Below are 14,911 nucleotides of genomic sequence, written 5' to 3'. Positions count from 1 at the left end.
GCCGCGTGGACTTGGCACCTGAGAAAATCCCCTTTTTGTTCCTAGATGTAACGGTGAAAGCCGTGAGCCAGGTGGGCCTCAACTTCCCATCATACAAAGGAAGACAGAGGAACAGGGCATTGAAGTGTCCGTTGTATTTCTGACCCACTAAGGGCTGGCCAGGGAGGCTTTGGAAAAGCCAGTGTTTGGAGACACACACCCCCTCCCCGCTTTGGTCTGCCAAGCTGTTTGTGTCTCGGAAACACCTCTGTGGCTTTGCTGCAGGAGAGGTTTTAACCTGCATCTCATCCTTTCCCCAGCGTGGCCCAGCCTCAGGGAGCAGCCGTGCAGCTCCGGGTGTGGCAGCGAAGCAGCAGCACCACATCCCAGGGCCCCAGCACCATCCTACCTTCCTGACCCGCTCCGCAGCTCCGGCTGGGAGGTGAAGGAAAAGCAGCCCTGGAAGGTTGCACAAGCGGGCTATAACCAGGTTAAACGTATGGAGCGCGAGGGAGCTATAGCTGGGCAAAGTCACTATCAGACAGCTCCGTCCTGTTAAACAAAAATGCTATATAAACAGGAAGGGTGGAAAAGGATACTGCTGGAAAAAGAGCAGCCTCTCCCTCTTGCTCTCCTGCTGTGAGGAATGCAATAGGAAATTCCTGCTCCAGGATTAACAATCGTTAAGAAAAACTAGTTAAAAAAGCATGTGTGTAAAGCACTGGTGAGAAGTAAAGATATAATTCCAGCTACCGCTCCAGCACATAAACACAGACTGGTTTTCCCCGCTTGGAAAACAAAACAAAAGCCAAATATGGGGATGTAAAGCTAAATTTGCCTTGGGAATGACTCTGAGAGGTCTGGCCAATTCTCGATAGTGATCTGAGAAGTTGCAATAGGATTTACTCCAGCCATCTATTTTTAGATGTTCTAATGGGGACATAAAATGGAGATGGAGAGCTGACACTCCATCAAGGCAAAGTGGAGCTGAGTGGCCCCGTGCCGGCATGGTGGGCACCTTGAGCCCGTTGTGTGATGCGAGGCGGGAGCAAGCACCCATCCCAAGCAGCCGCAGCAGTGCCAGCATGGTGACAACACAGTCAGGGCCACGGTTCGTGCCAGGCCATCGCCTGGTCCTCACCCGCGAGCCAGCGCTGGGCAGGGGGGCAGGGAGCAGGCGGCGGGTGTAGCTGTGTGAGGCCCCCCACGCACCTCGGGGTGGTATCGGCGGGAGCTGATGGCAGCCCACGGCGCTGGCGGCTGGGCTGCAGGGACATGCCGGGCGGGGGTGGTGCGGGGTGCTGTGCCAGCGGCCTTCTCGGCCATTTCGCTTCACGCCAGCACTGCCGGAGGGCCCAGCCCTCGCACCATCAAGGTCTGATCCTGCATTTTGCCCGCACCCATCAATGCGCAGATGCCGCTGCACGTGCCGGGCACACACGCAGCGCACGGGCGCCGCAGCCCAAGCACACCCGGCGCCCCGGCCGTGCCAAGGACGCGGGTCAGCCCGCCGCGCCGGGACAGGGCGGGCACCGCACGGTGCAGCAGCCGGGGCCGCCGCCGGCCACGCAGGGGCACCCACCGCCCCCGGCAGCGCGGCCAGACCGCGAGGGCCGCAGCGCCGCCTCCCCCCGGCCCGGCCCGGCCCCGCTCCCCGCTCCCCGCGCCCGGCCCCGCCCCGGAGGAGGGGAGCGCTCCCGGCGTCCCGGGGCGGGCCGGGCCGGGCTGGGCTGGGCCGGGCCGGGCCGGGCGGAGGGGCCGCCCCGCCTCTTAGTCGCGGCAGCTGCTGCTGCGGGGCCGTAGCCGCCGTGGGCCGCCGCCATGCCGGGCTCGCTGAAGGAGGAGACGGCGCTGCTGCTGGAGGACTACTTCCAGCACCGGGGCGGCGGCGCCGCGCTGCCCCCCAGCCCCACGGCGGCCACGCTGCGGCGGGCGGCGGCCGAGCTGGAGCGGCGGGAGCGGCCCTTCTTCCGCTCCTGCGCGCCGCTGGCGCGGGCCGAGCCGCGGGAGGCGGCGGCGCTGCTGGCGCGGGTGGCGGCGCAGCTGGAGGCCGACGGCGGCCTCAGCTGGGGCCGGCTGCTGGCGCTGGTGGTCTTCGCCGGCACGCTGGCCGCCGCGCTGGCCGAGCGGGGCTGCGGCGACGGGCCGCGCTGCCTGGCCGCCGCGCTGGCCGCCTACCTGGCCGAGGAGCGGGGCGAGTGGCTGGAGGCGCACGGCGGATGGGTGAGCGGGGACGGGCGGCGGGTCGGGGGGCGCGGCCCGGGGAGGCCGAGGGCGGGGGGAGCCGGCAGCCGGCCCGGGGTGGTGCCGGGGGGCCCGGCCCGAGCCGCGGCACTGCCCGGGGGGCGCTGCGGCGGGGTGGGGGGACGGGGTCCGCGCCGCCGGGAGAGGGGCCGCGCCGGGCCGCCTGCCGGGGACTCGGGGCAGCGCCCGCCGGCAGCCCGCTTGGGCCGCCCGCAGCCCCCGAGCCGCGGCGGGCGCCGGGCCGTCTCCCGGCCAGCCGCAGCCCGCGGGGTCCGTGGAGCGGCCCGGGCCTTCCCCGGGGGCCGGTGCCGCGGGGCCGCCGCGTGTGCTGGGGCCGGCGGGGGCGGGGGGCAGGCGCGGGCCGTGCCGCCGGGGCGGGGGCTGCCGGGGCGGCCGCGGGTCCCTGCCCTGGGCTGCGCTGGGGGCCGGGGCTGCGCATCCCGCCCGGCGCTGTGGCCCTGCCCGAGCCGTCCCGCGGTGCTGCGCTTTCCCGTTTTCGGTCCTAGTGGAATATTTGCTGTCAGGACAAAAATAGGGGGGGGGGGGGGGCCGGGGAAGCTGCAGGTTTCGTTGGCTTTTCCAGGGACCTGGGTTTTCCAGTGATCACGAGCCTGTCCGCACGGCACGGCGGGCTTGGCAAAATCCCTGCGCCTGTTCGCACAAATTGAAGCATAAGGATCAAAGTTCCGGAAGAAATTAAGAGTATAACTTGTTTACATAGACATCTGCGGAGCAGAGTTCAAAGGCGACCATCTGGAGCCACGCCGCTGATCGCGGCACACGCTCTGGGCTCCGTGCGGTGCCCACCCGGCCATGTGCCGCCAGCCCCACACCCACCCACCCACCCGGGCCGGCCTCCGGCTCCTGGCTGTCCCACGGAAACTTGCATATCCTGTGTTTCACATGTTTTCTGAAGCTTGGATGAGGGGGAACAATGCTGGCAGCTCCCATCACAAGCGTGGCTAATAGGGGTGACTGGCACGTAACGGCACGCCGAGCAGCGTGGCAGCAAGTCTGCGACCGTCGGCGGAGCGAAGTGTCCCAACGCTTGGAGCTGCTGCTTTCGGCCGCCTCGTGCAGCAGCTCTGGCAAAGCGTTTCTGTGTGCCCAAGGCAGCGGGCTTAGGCTTTCAAGATTAAATTAGATACATCTGCAGCTGACAAGCATGCTGGGAGTGTGACCCGAACTATGGTCAAAGACCTGATAAAAGAAACCTGGTTCATTGTAAGCTGAGCAACTCAATGTCCTTTCTCTTGCTTTTCTAGGATGGCTTCTGTCGCTTCTTCGGCAGACACGGCTCCCAGCCGGCCGACCAGAGCAGCACCATAAGCAATGCAATCATGGCCGCAGCGGGGTTCGGAATAGCAGGATTGGCTTTTCTCTTGGTGGTGCGGTAGGCTGGTGGATGGATCTTGCCATGGGAAAGTACTCTCAAAAACCTGACAATTTACCAGATTTCACTCTATTTTCTATAGAACAGATCCTCTAAAAGAAGAAGTTTATATTTTTAAACTGGCTCGGAAAATTGTCTCACCAAATCCTTGGCTATAAACTGCTTTACTCGCTACCCAGTAACAGCACAAACAAACGTGTACTAAAGCACCATTTGTGCATGTTCAAAACCTTCCATCTCCAAAACATCCTCTGGACTTTCTTTTTGAAGGTATAACCTAAACTTTAGCATGGTTCATGTACTGTAACTTCTGAGTGCTTGATGTTATACTAGGAAAACGTTACAGTGGACTTGCTACTAAACCCTCTGTTTGAGACTTCTTATTTAGGTGGAGGCAAGCCCTCAAACCTGCCTTCCATTAATACTGTAAAGTGCGCGAACGTTGACTGTGATTTAACATGGTTTATGGCTTCAAATGCGGTGCACAGCACTTGTTACCGAAAGGCAACTCGTTGGTTGATTTAGAGCAATTGGTGCCTGTGATGCGAGAGGCATTAGGGCTTAATAGAACATAAGGCTGATTTCATGACACTACAGGAAGAGAAGTATTGATACAGGACGGTAATGGCTGCAGTACTGGTCCTTACTGAAAGGAAAGGAATTTAAATATTAAACCTTAATTGGTATATTGAAATCCAGTGGAGGCTGGAATTTCTCTGGATTTCCTTGACAAAACGAGAATTTCCATATATCTTAATATATTTTTGAAGTATTTATCACTGTATAATACTTGTAGCCATGACATCTTTATTTTTGTTTAAAACTTAATGCTGGTTCTTGTTACTCTAGTGTGTATCAAGCGTTGTCTTGTTTGAGTAATATTTCACTCTATTTTCAACATGCTGTGTATTTCTTTTGATGGTTGTACAAATTGCCTTATGTTTCTGGTAGCTTTTAATAACGTTCCTGGGTTACTCATAGCGTGTACAATTTTACTATGGTGACTTCAAAGGTGAATAAATGTTAAGTATTTTTATTTTAAAAAAAACCCATAACTTTCTGCTCATTTGATCGGATGGGTGATGGTACTCGGACAGTGAGTGTTTTGGTGGTACCTGGATGCATCAGTTTGTGTTCGCCTTCACGGTGCTTTGGCTGGACATGAGGAGCCGTGCAGCACCAAAGCAGTGGGATCTCCTGGTCTTTGTTGCAGGGGAGTCCTGCAGTCAACACTAGGGCTAAGCCAACCTGAGGGGAAAATCCAGTCCAAAAGGCCCATCTTCACCACTGCAACTGGAAATAACCTGGTGGTTTTGTAGGCCAAAAATTGCCAAACTTTACTGACTTAGCTGGGTACAGACATGCTCCTCCGAGAGCTGCTCCTGCTTGTAGAGAGTGACAGAACTCTTGTTTCTTCTCTGCCAAGACTTGCTGCTGCCTCTCTCTTTCACACATGCATGCTTTTCTACTGATACCGGAGTGTCTGATACAAGTCATGATGATGACTGAGCAGTAGGTGACGGGAGTTCAGCGTTCTCGAGATTAGTAATGCTGAGCAGCTGTAATTTTTGCTGTAATTTTTGAGAGTGATGGGCTTAACTCTTAAAAAGCAGTCTGGTGCTCCTGCCTCAAAGGCAGACGTTTCTGCGGCTCTGATGCCCATGAAGCAGTGCGAGCTCACTGTTCAGCCTCCCCTCCCCCCGGCTGCCCACCACTCTGCCCTTCCAGAGGGTATGTCCCTTCGTGGGCAGAGTCCCCAGCGGGCAGCAGGCTTCTCCTTGGGAAGGGTCAGCCTGGCAGCCAGCTCAGCCTGGCTGTGGTTGGCAGCGGCCACCCTGCTTCTCCTTCTGCTGGCCACCGGGTGCTGAGGGAGGCATGCGGCCCCATGCCGGACAGGGCGGCGTTGTGCTGACTGGCCCCAGATGCGGGGAGAAGGACAAAAAGGGACATTCAGGGATGGCAAGTCCCGCAGAGGTGGGAAGGAGCTGGTGGTCCTCCCCCTTGCGCTGCTCTCTTGGAACAAACGTCTGCTTGTTCTCTGACTTCCAGTTCTCTAAACTCCAGCTTGGCTCCTCTCGGCAAAAGGATTAAGAGCCCACGGAGTGGGGCTGTCATGCTCAGTTCCTCTCTCAAGTTCCCACAGGGATGACGCCAGCTTCTGCGGCAGCTGGATGCTCCCAGGCATCTGCCTCCAGTCCTGGGCAGCTGCGGGGCTGCAGCGCCTGAAACGCTGGCTATGGTGGGAGCGAGCTGCCTGGCGTTCGGAAGCGAAGGTAGTTTCTAAAACATGAGATGCTTAGGAGGTTGTGTGCTGGAAAGCATAGCAAATGACAGGCCAAGAAATGCTCTAAACAGAGGTCAAATGTTGCATGGAAATGTCCTGCCCAGGATCTTACTGCGTCTGCACTACTGAGCAGAACAAAGATGAAATACCAGTATCTTGATTTCCAGTGTAACCTGATGGGGCAGGCCCCACAAGATCAGTAGCGGAGGAGATGTCAGACTGGTTTTTACAGCATGCTCTGGAAAAGAGAAGAAAACGGTCTGGAAATGTCCTTGAAATAAAGTCACGTCAGCCTGTAGCGTAAACCTGACCCTTCACAAGGTGCAGCTTGGAAGGTGGCTGCCCCTCTTCCTTGGCCTGGGAGAAGCTGGGGGTAGGTTTCTGAGGAGCTAGAAGAACCAGGGGTACTTATGAAAGATGTAAGGTGGGCTTGGGAGAGTGTCGAGCAGCTCGGCTGTGGAGCGGCAATGCTGTCCGCAGCTTCCTGATGCCTGGAATCGAGCTGCTCCGGTCTGCGCTGGGAGCCCGTGCCCGAGGGTGCCGTGCTGGGCCACCCTGAGAGCACTGGGCACATCCCTGGCTGCCGGAGCCTGCGCAGGGGGGTACCCATCCTGTCCCATCCCAACCTGAGCCATGCTCCCTGACCTGCACTCCGTGGCTGTGAGGATGCAGGATTGAAAACCAGGGCTTTAACCACTGAAGCCCCCTTGATTTCACGGCGGTTTGGACCAGCTGATGCTTGCATGAGTCTTCCAATTTTATTTTTTTTTTTCATGATTTCTTTTTTCCCCAGTTTCAGCCTGACAGTTTGTCTCAATGAAGCCCGGTATTTCAATTGAAAACATGTGCTCATCCTCTTTTCTGCCTCAGAAAAGGGAAGCAAGGCGCTGCTGTTTCTTTCTCTAAATGCCAAAGGAGTGTAGGCGGTTGAGTACAAGGCTGCGCCTCATCCTCCCGACGGCTTTCAGCTGGCGTGCTCCTGGCGCGGGGATGCCACGGCATTATCCTGGCTAACCGCTGGCACGCGGTGATGGTGTGCGCCCTGCCGCAGCCCTGCAGGAGCCGGTACTGGTCGAGACACCCATGTGCGGGGCAGGGTCCTGCAGCCAAGGGAGGGGGAGAGCAGTTGCGGTGCTCGTCGGGCTGCATCCATCACCCGGCTGCTCGCACTGCCGCTGAGCGCGGAGGCCTTTGCCAGGGCTGCGTGGCGGGGGAGGCAGCGTTCCCAGCTCCCAGCGGTGTCTGCAATGGTCTGATGAGCCGTTAGCGTTATCTGCTGGGGCTGCACCTGCTCCCCACGCAGCTCCCTTCTGCAGGGGCATCCATTGTAACCACGGGCTGCAGCACTGTTGCGGGAGCCCAGCTGCCTTCTCATTAAAGGAAAAAGCAATCTATTCATTGGGCTTCTCAAGAGCGTTGAAGTAGCCAGTGGGTTTCTTTTTGGCTTGGAAAAAATGAGACGCTGTTAGAGCTCAAAAAATGTGAGTTGCAGAATGGTGTTATATGGCAGTTTGTGAGCTGCTTTGCTGTGGTATGCAAAAAATCTGGTCTGGCATGTCTCATTGGAGGAATCGGTGCTGGTGCCGCGTCCTTTTCTGCCCACGCGTGCTGCCATCGCGAGGGGGTGCAGCATGGTACCTGTGCCCGGCTAGGGCAGGAGAGCCCTGATACAAATGATTTACTAATTGGGCAGCCAGGACCCCCTGCAGAGAATCACTGGAAAGAAAAATGATCAAGAGTGTGGCATTTAATTTCACTTCTCATGCTCATTCAGTTTGGATAAGGATAGCAAACTGCTGAGTTTCACTTCTGTTTCTCTGGCTGGTTCTGCACCGGATTCGTGCCAGGTGGTCCTTGCAGGGAGGCGATGCAGTGCGGGGAGAGCGGGCACCACAGGGGGATGCCTCACTGTCCAGTTCAGGGTCAGTGTCATTCCTTCATAAACACTGCTGTTACGGGGGGCACTTAAGGATGTTACCTTGAAACTTTCAACAATGATCCTGTCGCAAACTGAAGTTCTTAAATGACAACAGAGTTAAATAACAAGCCACAATCCTGATGTACCTGAAGTCAGTAGGAAGTTTAAAAATCAGCTCTGTGCTGAGCTAACAAGGTTGTTTCGTTGGGGTTTTTTTTCTCTGCCTGGGCTTGGTCTATTTGTTTTATTCAAATGAGATGAGGAAGATAGGACCTGGCTTTCTTTGTTGGAGAGGGCTCCTTTCAAACAGGCCGTTTGTTTCTGCCCAGCCTGCGAGAAGTTTCTAGCACCGCAGCCCGTAACAGATACTCGCCAATTGGCAGGCGCGTGGTTTCTGGATGTGCACCCATTTTGTGTCAGAGCTGACGTGTGTTACATATTCCTGTTAGTTAAGGATTAAACCTTTTAAAATGGCTGGTTTAATTCAGTAGGGGACCATGCCGGGTATCAGGGCGACTGGGATCTGTGATGTCCTGTAGACACCGCAGTGCAGGGAATTAGAAAAGCCCATGTGCTGAGAGCCGCTGTAGGCACTGCAGAGAGTTTGTGCTCTCTGGATTTAATCTCTTTAATGATTCTGACCTGTGACAACAGTTCACTTGAGGGAGTTCCTGTGTTTGACCCAACCTGCTCTTTTGTTAGTCTCTGAACAGCTCAGCACATGGTGAGTAACAACAGGAACCCCACACCCTGCGTACAGCTTTTGGGTACTGTCTTTTTTTCTTTTTTTCCTTCTATTTTTTTTAAATCAGATGTGGCTTATACCCAGCAGGGTCTGAGGGGAGTGATGGCTGGGTTCAGCCTGAACCATTGGGGAAGGTGTCCACGCTGTGTTGGCACCTTGGGGAGCACCGGGAGCTAGAGCTGTGCTATGGGCAGCCTGCTCTGCAGGGTGACACCAAAGCCAGGCGCTCCTGCTGGCGCTTCTAATTTGTAATACGGAATAGTAAAAGCGCAGAAATGCTTGGCTTCGTCAGAGTGCTAGAGAGAAAGCGCTGTCTGTAGTGTGCTGAGCTAACAGGCTAGTTGGCTTCTTCCTTGTAGCTTTTAGCATCTTTAGAAGAACCCCAGACTGGTGTAGTTCATTTCTAAGAGTTAATCATGAAGCTTTATGATGAGCCCATTGGAAACCCCTAAAATACAGGCAGAGCCACATGGCTCTGGTGAGGAGTCGGAGCAGGACAGGCAGGGCAGCGCTAACCCCTGTCTCTCCGGGAGCTGGCAGCAGAGTCACTCAGCACCAGACCTCCTGGCATGTAGGCTGGACCCTCCAGCTGGATGCGGCTGCTTTGTGCCCTGGCCGGCCCGGGGCTTTCCCACCTTTCCGGAGACAGAGGACACGCTCCCTGAGGTGCCAGCAGCCTGCCTGCTGGAAGCGTGGCCCTGCCGGGATGCACCCAGTATCATCCTGCCCCCGGCAGCACCGCCACGCCGCCTCTTGGTGCCAAGCAGGAGGAGTGAAGGAGTGGCCATATGGGTGTTGTGCTGGGTGGGGAGTGGTTAGATAACTTTCTAGTGATTACGGTGCATGAGCAAGAATGAATTCCACTGGTCGGGTGTAAATTAACGTTGTAAAATGGTTGTGACGAGACCAGCAGCAGCTGAGAGCTGATGGTACTTGGCACACAGGGCAAACGTTGGTTTCCTGGTGCCAGCACCCGCACGGTGGGTGCTGCAGTATAGACAAGCTTTAAGTGTTGAACCTAAATATACTGGGAGCCTGCAAGTGATGTTCCTTGAGCGTTTCATACACAAGCTGGATGGTGGCGTTTTCAAGCAGCGCATGGGACGTGGTCCAGCAAGGTGCCAGCCCTGCTGAGGGGGCTGGATCCCTGCCCGGGTTGTGCCCCATCCCATCTCCCAGCGGGGTGGCACCACCGGGCTGGATGATGCCCTTTGGGACAGGGCGCCGGGCTGTGGCACAGCTGCTGCTGGCTGCGGGTGGGACCCGGCCCTGCGTGGTCAGCCGGGCTGTAAGTGGCTTGGAAGCCAAACTCCACAGAAACCCCTGTTTCTGACTTAACGTCAGAAGTCTGTAAAATATATGCAGGGGGGTAATTTTGTTTCTTTTTATTTTTTTTTCCCCCCCCTGGCCCTTACATGCTCTGAAGAACTAGTACCTGCAGTAGCCTGGCTGGCAGTCCCATCTGCCATAGCAGTGTTGCCCTTCCCTGGGTCTAGAAAAAGAAAAAAAATTAATTTCTCATAAAGTCTTTCGAAAAGCACATGAAATAGCACAAAACTAGCCTGAGTCTTTTAAAGGAAAAAAAACCCAAACCTCTTCTGCAGTCTTGTGTATTGCCCTTGGTGATGTTCAGAGGAGAACACCACCTGCCGCTCCGAAACCCTTCCAGCATTCCTGGGTGCTTTTTCCAAAGGAAGGTCCGCTCCATGGGAGGGAAGGTTAAACGTGGGAGCGAGTAGGGCGAAAGATTATGTGAAACAGAAATCCCGGTGCTGTTTGTTCTGCCATCTGCTCTGTGTTTGATCCGGGGCTGTGGGTGGTTTCCCATGGCGCTCCCGCTGCCCCGGCTGCCGGCGGACGGCTTTGAACTGCCGGAGCTGGCACGGCCGGCCAGGGAGCTTGGCATCTGCCTGCGGCGGAGCTGCCCCTCGGCAGGGCGAAGGCGGGCGCCCTGGCCTGGCAGGTGGCCACAGGCGCTGCCACCGGCCAGCAGCCACCCAGGAAAGCACGGACTTGCACGTCTCTGGCACGAGCGGAGCTGGCGCCAGGGCTGGCACCGCTGTGCCCACAGGGAGAGCCCGGGCAGGATGGCCCCCCGCTGCCCCGGCACGCGTCCCGCCAGCGCCCGCGGGGATGGAGGTGTTGCTGCAAGGTGAAGTCCCTCTTGCCTCTTACCCCCAGAGCCCCTTTCTGCTCAGCCCCGTCCCCCAGCCCCCTGTTCCTGCTGCCCCTCACCCGGCTGCAACCCCCGGCCCCGCAGCCCCCACAGCCCCCGCTGCCCTGCCCGCCCGCCCCGCTCCGCTTCCACTTGGGAATGTGACCTTGCTCTCTAGATTATTTACAGACAAAATATTGCTGCAAGCCTGTGGAAGGGCTTTCTGTTGTTTTTGGTTTGTTGTTTTTGTGAAGGGACTGAATTCCACAAAAGCTGTGTGATTTCCAGAGGCGTGCGGGGCCGGGTGGGAACGCTGTGCTGTGTTTGGGAGCGGGCTGCCTGACGCCTGCTCTGCCCTTCCCAAGCCATAGGAAACTGTCTCTGGTTTTCTTTGAGAAACCCACCCCCGGCTCGGGGAGGACTGCCAGGGACAGCGGTGTTAACGGGGCTGTGGCACCCACAGAACCGGGACCTGGGCTCCTTCCCGAGGCGTGGTGCTGGCTGAGGGGAAGAGCAGAAGTGGGGGCAGCTTTCTGGGGGTCCCCCTCCCGCAGCCCTGGAGCCGGGGCTCTCCACTCCCCCTCGCTTGGGAGCTCCTGGGTCTCCTGCTGCGCTTGCAACACAGGCTGGGTTTTCCGAGGACCTCAGACGGAGCTGTCACATCCGATCGGAAGCGGTGGTGGGCTGATTTCTCCTTTTTTGTTTTTACTGGCAGGACCAACAGCTGCCCTTTTCCCCGCTGCTGACAGTTCTTCTGTCTAGCTTAACTTCTGAAAGCCTCGCAGTGGTGGTTTCCCCCTGTGCAGAGACCTTATGCCTTTGACCTTGCACCGCTGTGGTGCCCTTGTGTGGCTGCTGGGGACCGTAAAGCTGTTCGTTGCATGCAGTGACGGGTGTCGTCAGGTTTGAGCAGCATTGGTTGGTCTGGATGGGGCTGGCATGGGGTCCCCGGCCAGCGCTGTCTCCTCCCAAGGTCACCGTAAGCCTTCGGGTGCCCGCAGCCTCCTAGCTGTCCCCAGTGAGGCGGCGTGCTTGGCTTTTATTTAGGAGTAAGCACAGCTACTGTCAACAGGGAAACCTGACCACAGCCAGAGCCCTTTTTGCTGCGGGAAGAGTGCTTACACCAAAATACCTCGGTCGGGCTCAGCGTGCACCCTCTGCCGCTGGGCTGAACTGGGTCTGCCACCGGGAAAGCGCTCGGCCATCATGGCCGCAGGGGATGGCCACCTGCAGGGCTCGTGCCGGCCCCCCGGGGTGACTCCAGCCTTCCCAGCTTGCGGTGGCAATGCTCTTTTCCAGGCCTGTGCAAAGCGTTGGGCGCGGGATGCGCACGGGGCAGCGAGAGGATGCTGAGGGAGTGGAGGAGGCGCGTGTGGAGGGACTGGGAGCAGCCAGGTGTGTCCGGATGGTGGTGGTGGCTTGGAGGCCCAGCTGGCAGCAGACGTGCCCAGCTGGTGGCGTGGCAGGAACCTCTCTGGTCCTAGTTTGCTGGTTTGGGTGCTGCTGAGCTGCAGAATGCTCTGTGCAAGTCATAAGCAAGCATACTGCTTATCAATAAGGGCAGAAGCACATGGGGTTTGTTTAACACAGTTCTGAAGTTTCCCTTGTTGAGAAGCCATGGGCTTGAATGCTGGAACAAGGAAGGCAAGTGGAAAAGTTTATTATGTTAGTGAAATCCTTGACTTGGCTGCAGCTGGCTCATTCAGTGGTGGGGTAGAAACGCAGCAGGTGAGAGACGAAAATACCTGCTGAGATCTAGAGCGGCAGCAGCAAGTAGAGCTAAAGGGCATCGTGAGCATCTGTAGGGGCTGCTCCTTATCAATGCACCTGCTGACCTTTTTGTGAAAGCAGCCCCCTGCCACCTGTGCCTCTGAGAGCTGGGATTTTTTCTGAAGGAGCCATAGTTATCAGGACGCCAGCCATGCCCTGCTGACCCTGAAACAGAGCTTGGCCAGAGGGGAGCAGTTAGAGCTGCTGGGGATGGCTGCTGCTCTGCTGCCGGGCAGGTGAGTGGCATGTCACGGTGTTTGGTGAGACCTTGCGGGAAACCCTCTGCAGTTCCTCCCACCTATGCCACCCCAGTTCCCTCAAAAGGATAATGGCCGTGCTTGGGGCTGCCAAGCCTTCCCCGCACCGTGGGTCAGCGGGCAAACTCCTGCCCTGATCTATGCTGTCAGCAGAGGCAGTCACCAGATTTGATGGCTACCTGCTAATCAAGGGGCAAACTGCCAGCAGCTTGCAGGGGCAGGAGGGCTGTGAGTGCTGGGCTTGCTCAAACACATGCTGAAAGCATCTGGGCACTGGCTGGGAGGTAAGGGGTGACAGGGGAAGGGTTTCTGTTCTGGGTGCTCTTTGCCAGGCTTTGCACGGTGTTTGCTGGATGCTGAAGCATCCTTGGAAAGGCAGTAAGGGTTCACTGCTGCAGTGCCTGGCTCTCGCCTTCCCGTCCCCCACCTTAGCTGGGCGTAGTGAAACCCACATCCCATTCTGCCAGGCTTTTAAACAGGCATCATTTTATCAACGGGATGTCCCAGTTATCCTTTTTGTCCACGTGGGGAAGCTGAGGAGAGCAGCAAGTCTCTTCTTATGCCACTGGTAAGAATGGGACCTGACACACCGGCCTCTGGATCCACCCTGCACACATCTATGGTCGTGGAATGCTGCTCGTCGCCAATGGGGTCTCGTTGCTTCCAGCCAAGCATTAGTGACTCGACTGGCTTGAAGACCCAAGCATGACCAGCCTGGTGCCATGCAGGGGTGCAGAGCAGCCCCAGCAGGTGCCCGGGGGAGGGGGCCGGTGGGGCTGTTGGGGAGCAGCAATCCACAGCATCTATTCCCTTAGAACAGGGAACTGGGCACCCTGAATGAAGCATCTTCTCTGCCTGGGTGTCCCAAAGGGTTAATGATCCTGGGGGCGGATAGGTGGGTGTTAAGGAGATTGATTGCCTCCCATAAGGTGCATAAAGTCTCACCCTCCTGCAGAAACACAACTCTTGTTCAACCAGGTAAATAACTGGTTTAAAATCCCGTCTTGCAGCAACTGACCCTACACGTGTTTATCCAAGCGACTGGAGTTGTGCCAGTCTCTCTGGTAAGTGACCTTTCCCAAATTTTTCTTTTCAAGTTGACATTTAAGAAGGGGGGGAAGTCACAGCAACAAACAAACGGTGTTTTAACAGTGATAAAGCTGTGCCCATCAACAAAGCCAGGAAAGCCGTGCCGAGGCCGTGCTGGCTGTGCTGCCATCCCAGCCGGAGCGATGTGGGCAGCTCTGGTTCATGTTCCCTGACCTGCTGGCTGCTCCACGAATGGACATTTGCGGTGCCTGTGGGCTGCTCCTGCTGCAGGGCTGGGCTGGGCTGCTCTGCAGCTCCTGGGTGCAATTAAGTCTGAGCCAGCTGCTGGCAGCTGGAGGCACTTACAGTATTAGTTCATTACTGCAATTCAAATGAAGAAGAGTCTTCAGTCTCTGAAAACAATCTGGGTTTGGCAGGCAGTGGAGCAGTCGGCTGATTTTGAAAATGCCTTGGACGATTTTGATGTTTTACTGTGTGTTTGAGGGAAGTAAAATTTGCCCCCGGTTCTGATGTTCCTTGGTTCTCAGCTTCAGCAGTACCACAGCTCACCCTGGCAAGTGTCTCATGGGGAGACATTCATGCAGTGCAGTCCCTGCTTTGCGGGAGGTTTACCTCCTCAGCCCAGATGCCCAGTACCTGAGCTCCTCTTCCAGGCTGGGAAATGCTGAGGGCATCGCAGAAGGCTGCTCAGCACCCAAGGGTTCCCCAGATCCTGCTCTCCCCACACCCAGGCCAGTGCTGTAGCTCTGGTGTGCCACCTGCCAGCCACTCCATCGGCACAGGGCTCCACAGAATCTTTTGGGTGCCCCTGCCTTCTTCATCTGCAAAGCACCCTGCAGCCCTCCCAGCCTGGCCCTGCAGCCCTTCCCCAGGTTTTTTTCTTAGTTGCAGACGGGAAGCAGGACTGTGAGCAGCCACTGGTCTGGGGTGTTGAAACCTTCCTGTGGTCCCCCCCTCCCCGGCTCCTCTCCTCTGAGTGCTGCTAGAAATGGTTCCCACGAGGACCACCCCAGGGACAGGGACAACCAGGCTGGGGCTCTGCTCTGCATCTGCACACTCCTGCCTTGAGAAGAGAAATTGAAACAAAGACTTTCCAGTGGTCATGTTTCCTGTAGC

At 57.1% G+C, this 14,911-nt stretch overlaps 1 protein-coding gene across 1 annotated transcript; it reads left to right on the top strand.

Moving 5' to 3' along the window:
* The first annotated feature begins 1,697 nt into the window (after nucleotides 1-1,697).
* Nucleotides 1,698-4,665, top strand: BCL2L10 (BCL2 like 10). The gene is made up of 2 exons (XM_055715860.1): nucleotides 1,698-2,202; nucleotides 3,489-4,665. Exons 1-2 carry the CDS (start codon nucleotides 1,801-1,803, stop codon nucleotides 3,618-3,620), a joined length of 534 nt encoding a protein of 177 aa, XP_055571835.1. The 5' UTR covers nucleotides 1,698-1,800; the 3' UTR covers nucleotides 3,621-4,665.
* The last annotated feature ends 10,246 nt before the right edge of the window (nucleotides 4,666-14,911 follow it).

This window comes from Falco cherrug, chromosome 7 (assembly GCF_023634085.1).
Source record: "Falco cherrug isolate bFalChe1 chromosome 7, bFalChe1.pri, whole genome shotgun sequence".
Taxonomy (NCBI): domain Eukaryota; kingdom Metazoa; phylum Chordata; class Aves; order Falconiformes; family Falconidae; genus Falco; species Falco cherrug.
Note: the sequence above shows the minus strand (reverse complement) of the source record. Positions and strands in the feature narration are given on the sequence as shown.

Excerpts from the sequence above, each read along its gene's own strand:
- BCL2L10 (XM_055715860.1), top strand. The coding sequence starts at position 1,801 with ATGCCGGGCTCGCTGAAGGAGGAGACGGCGCTGCTGCTGGAGGACTAC. Across the intron at positions 2,203-3,488 it reads TGGAGGCGCACGGCGGATGG|GATGGCTTCTGTCGCTTCTT; the intron begins GTGAGCGGGGAC and ends TTGCTTTTCTAG.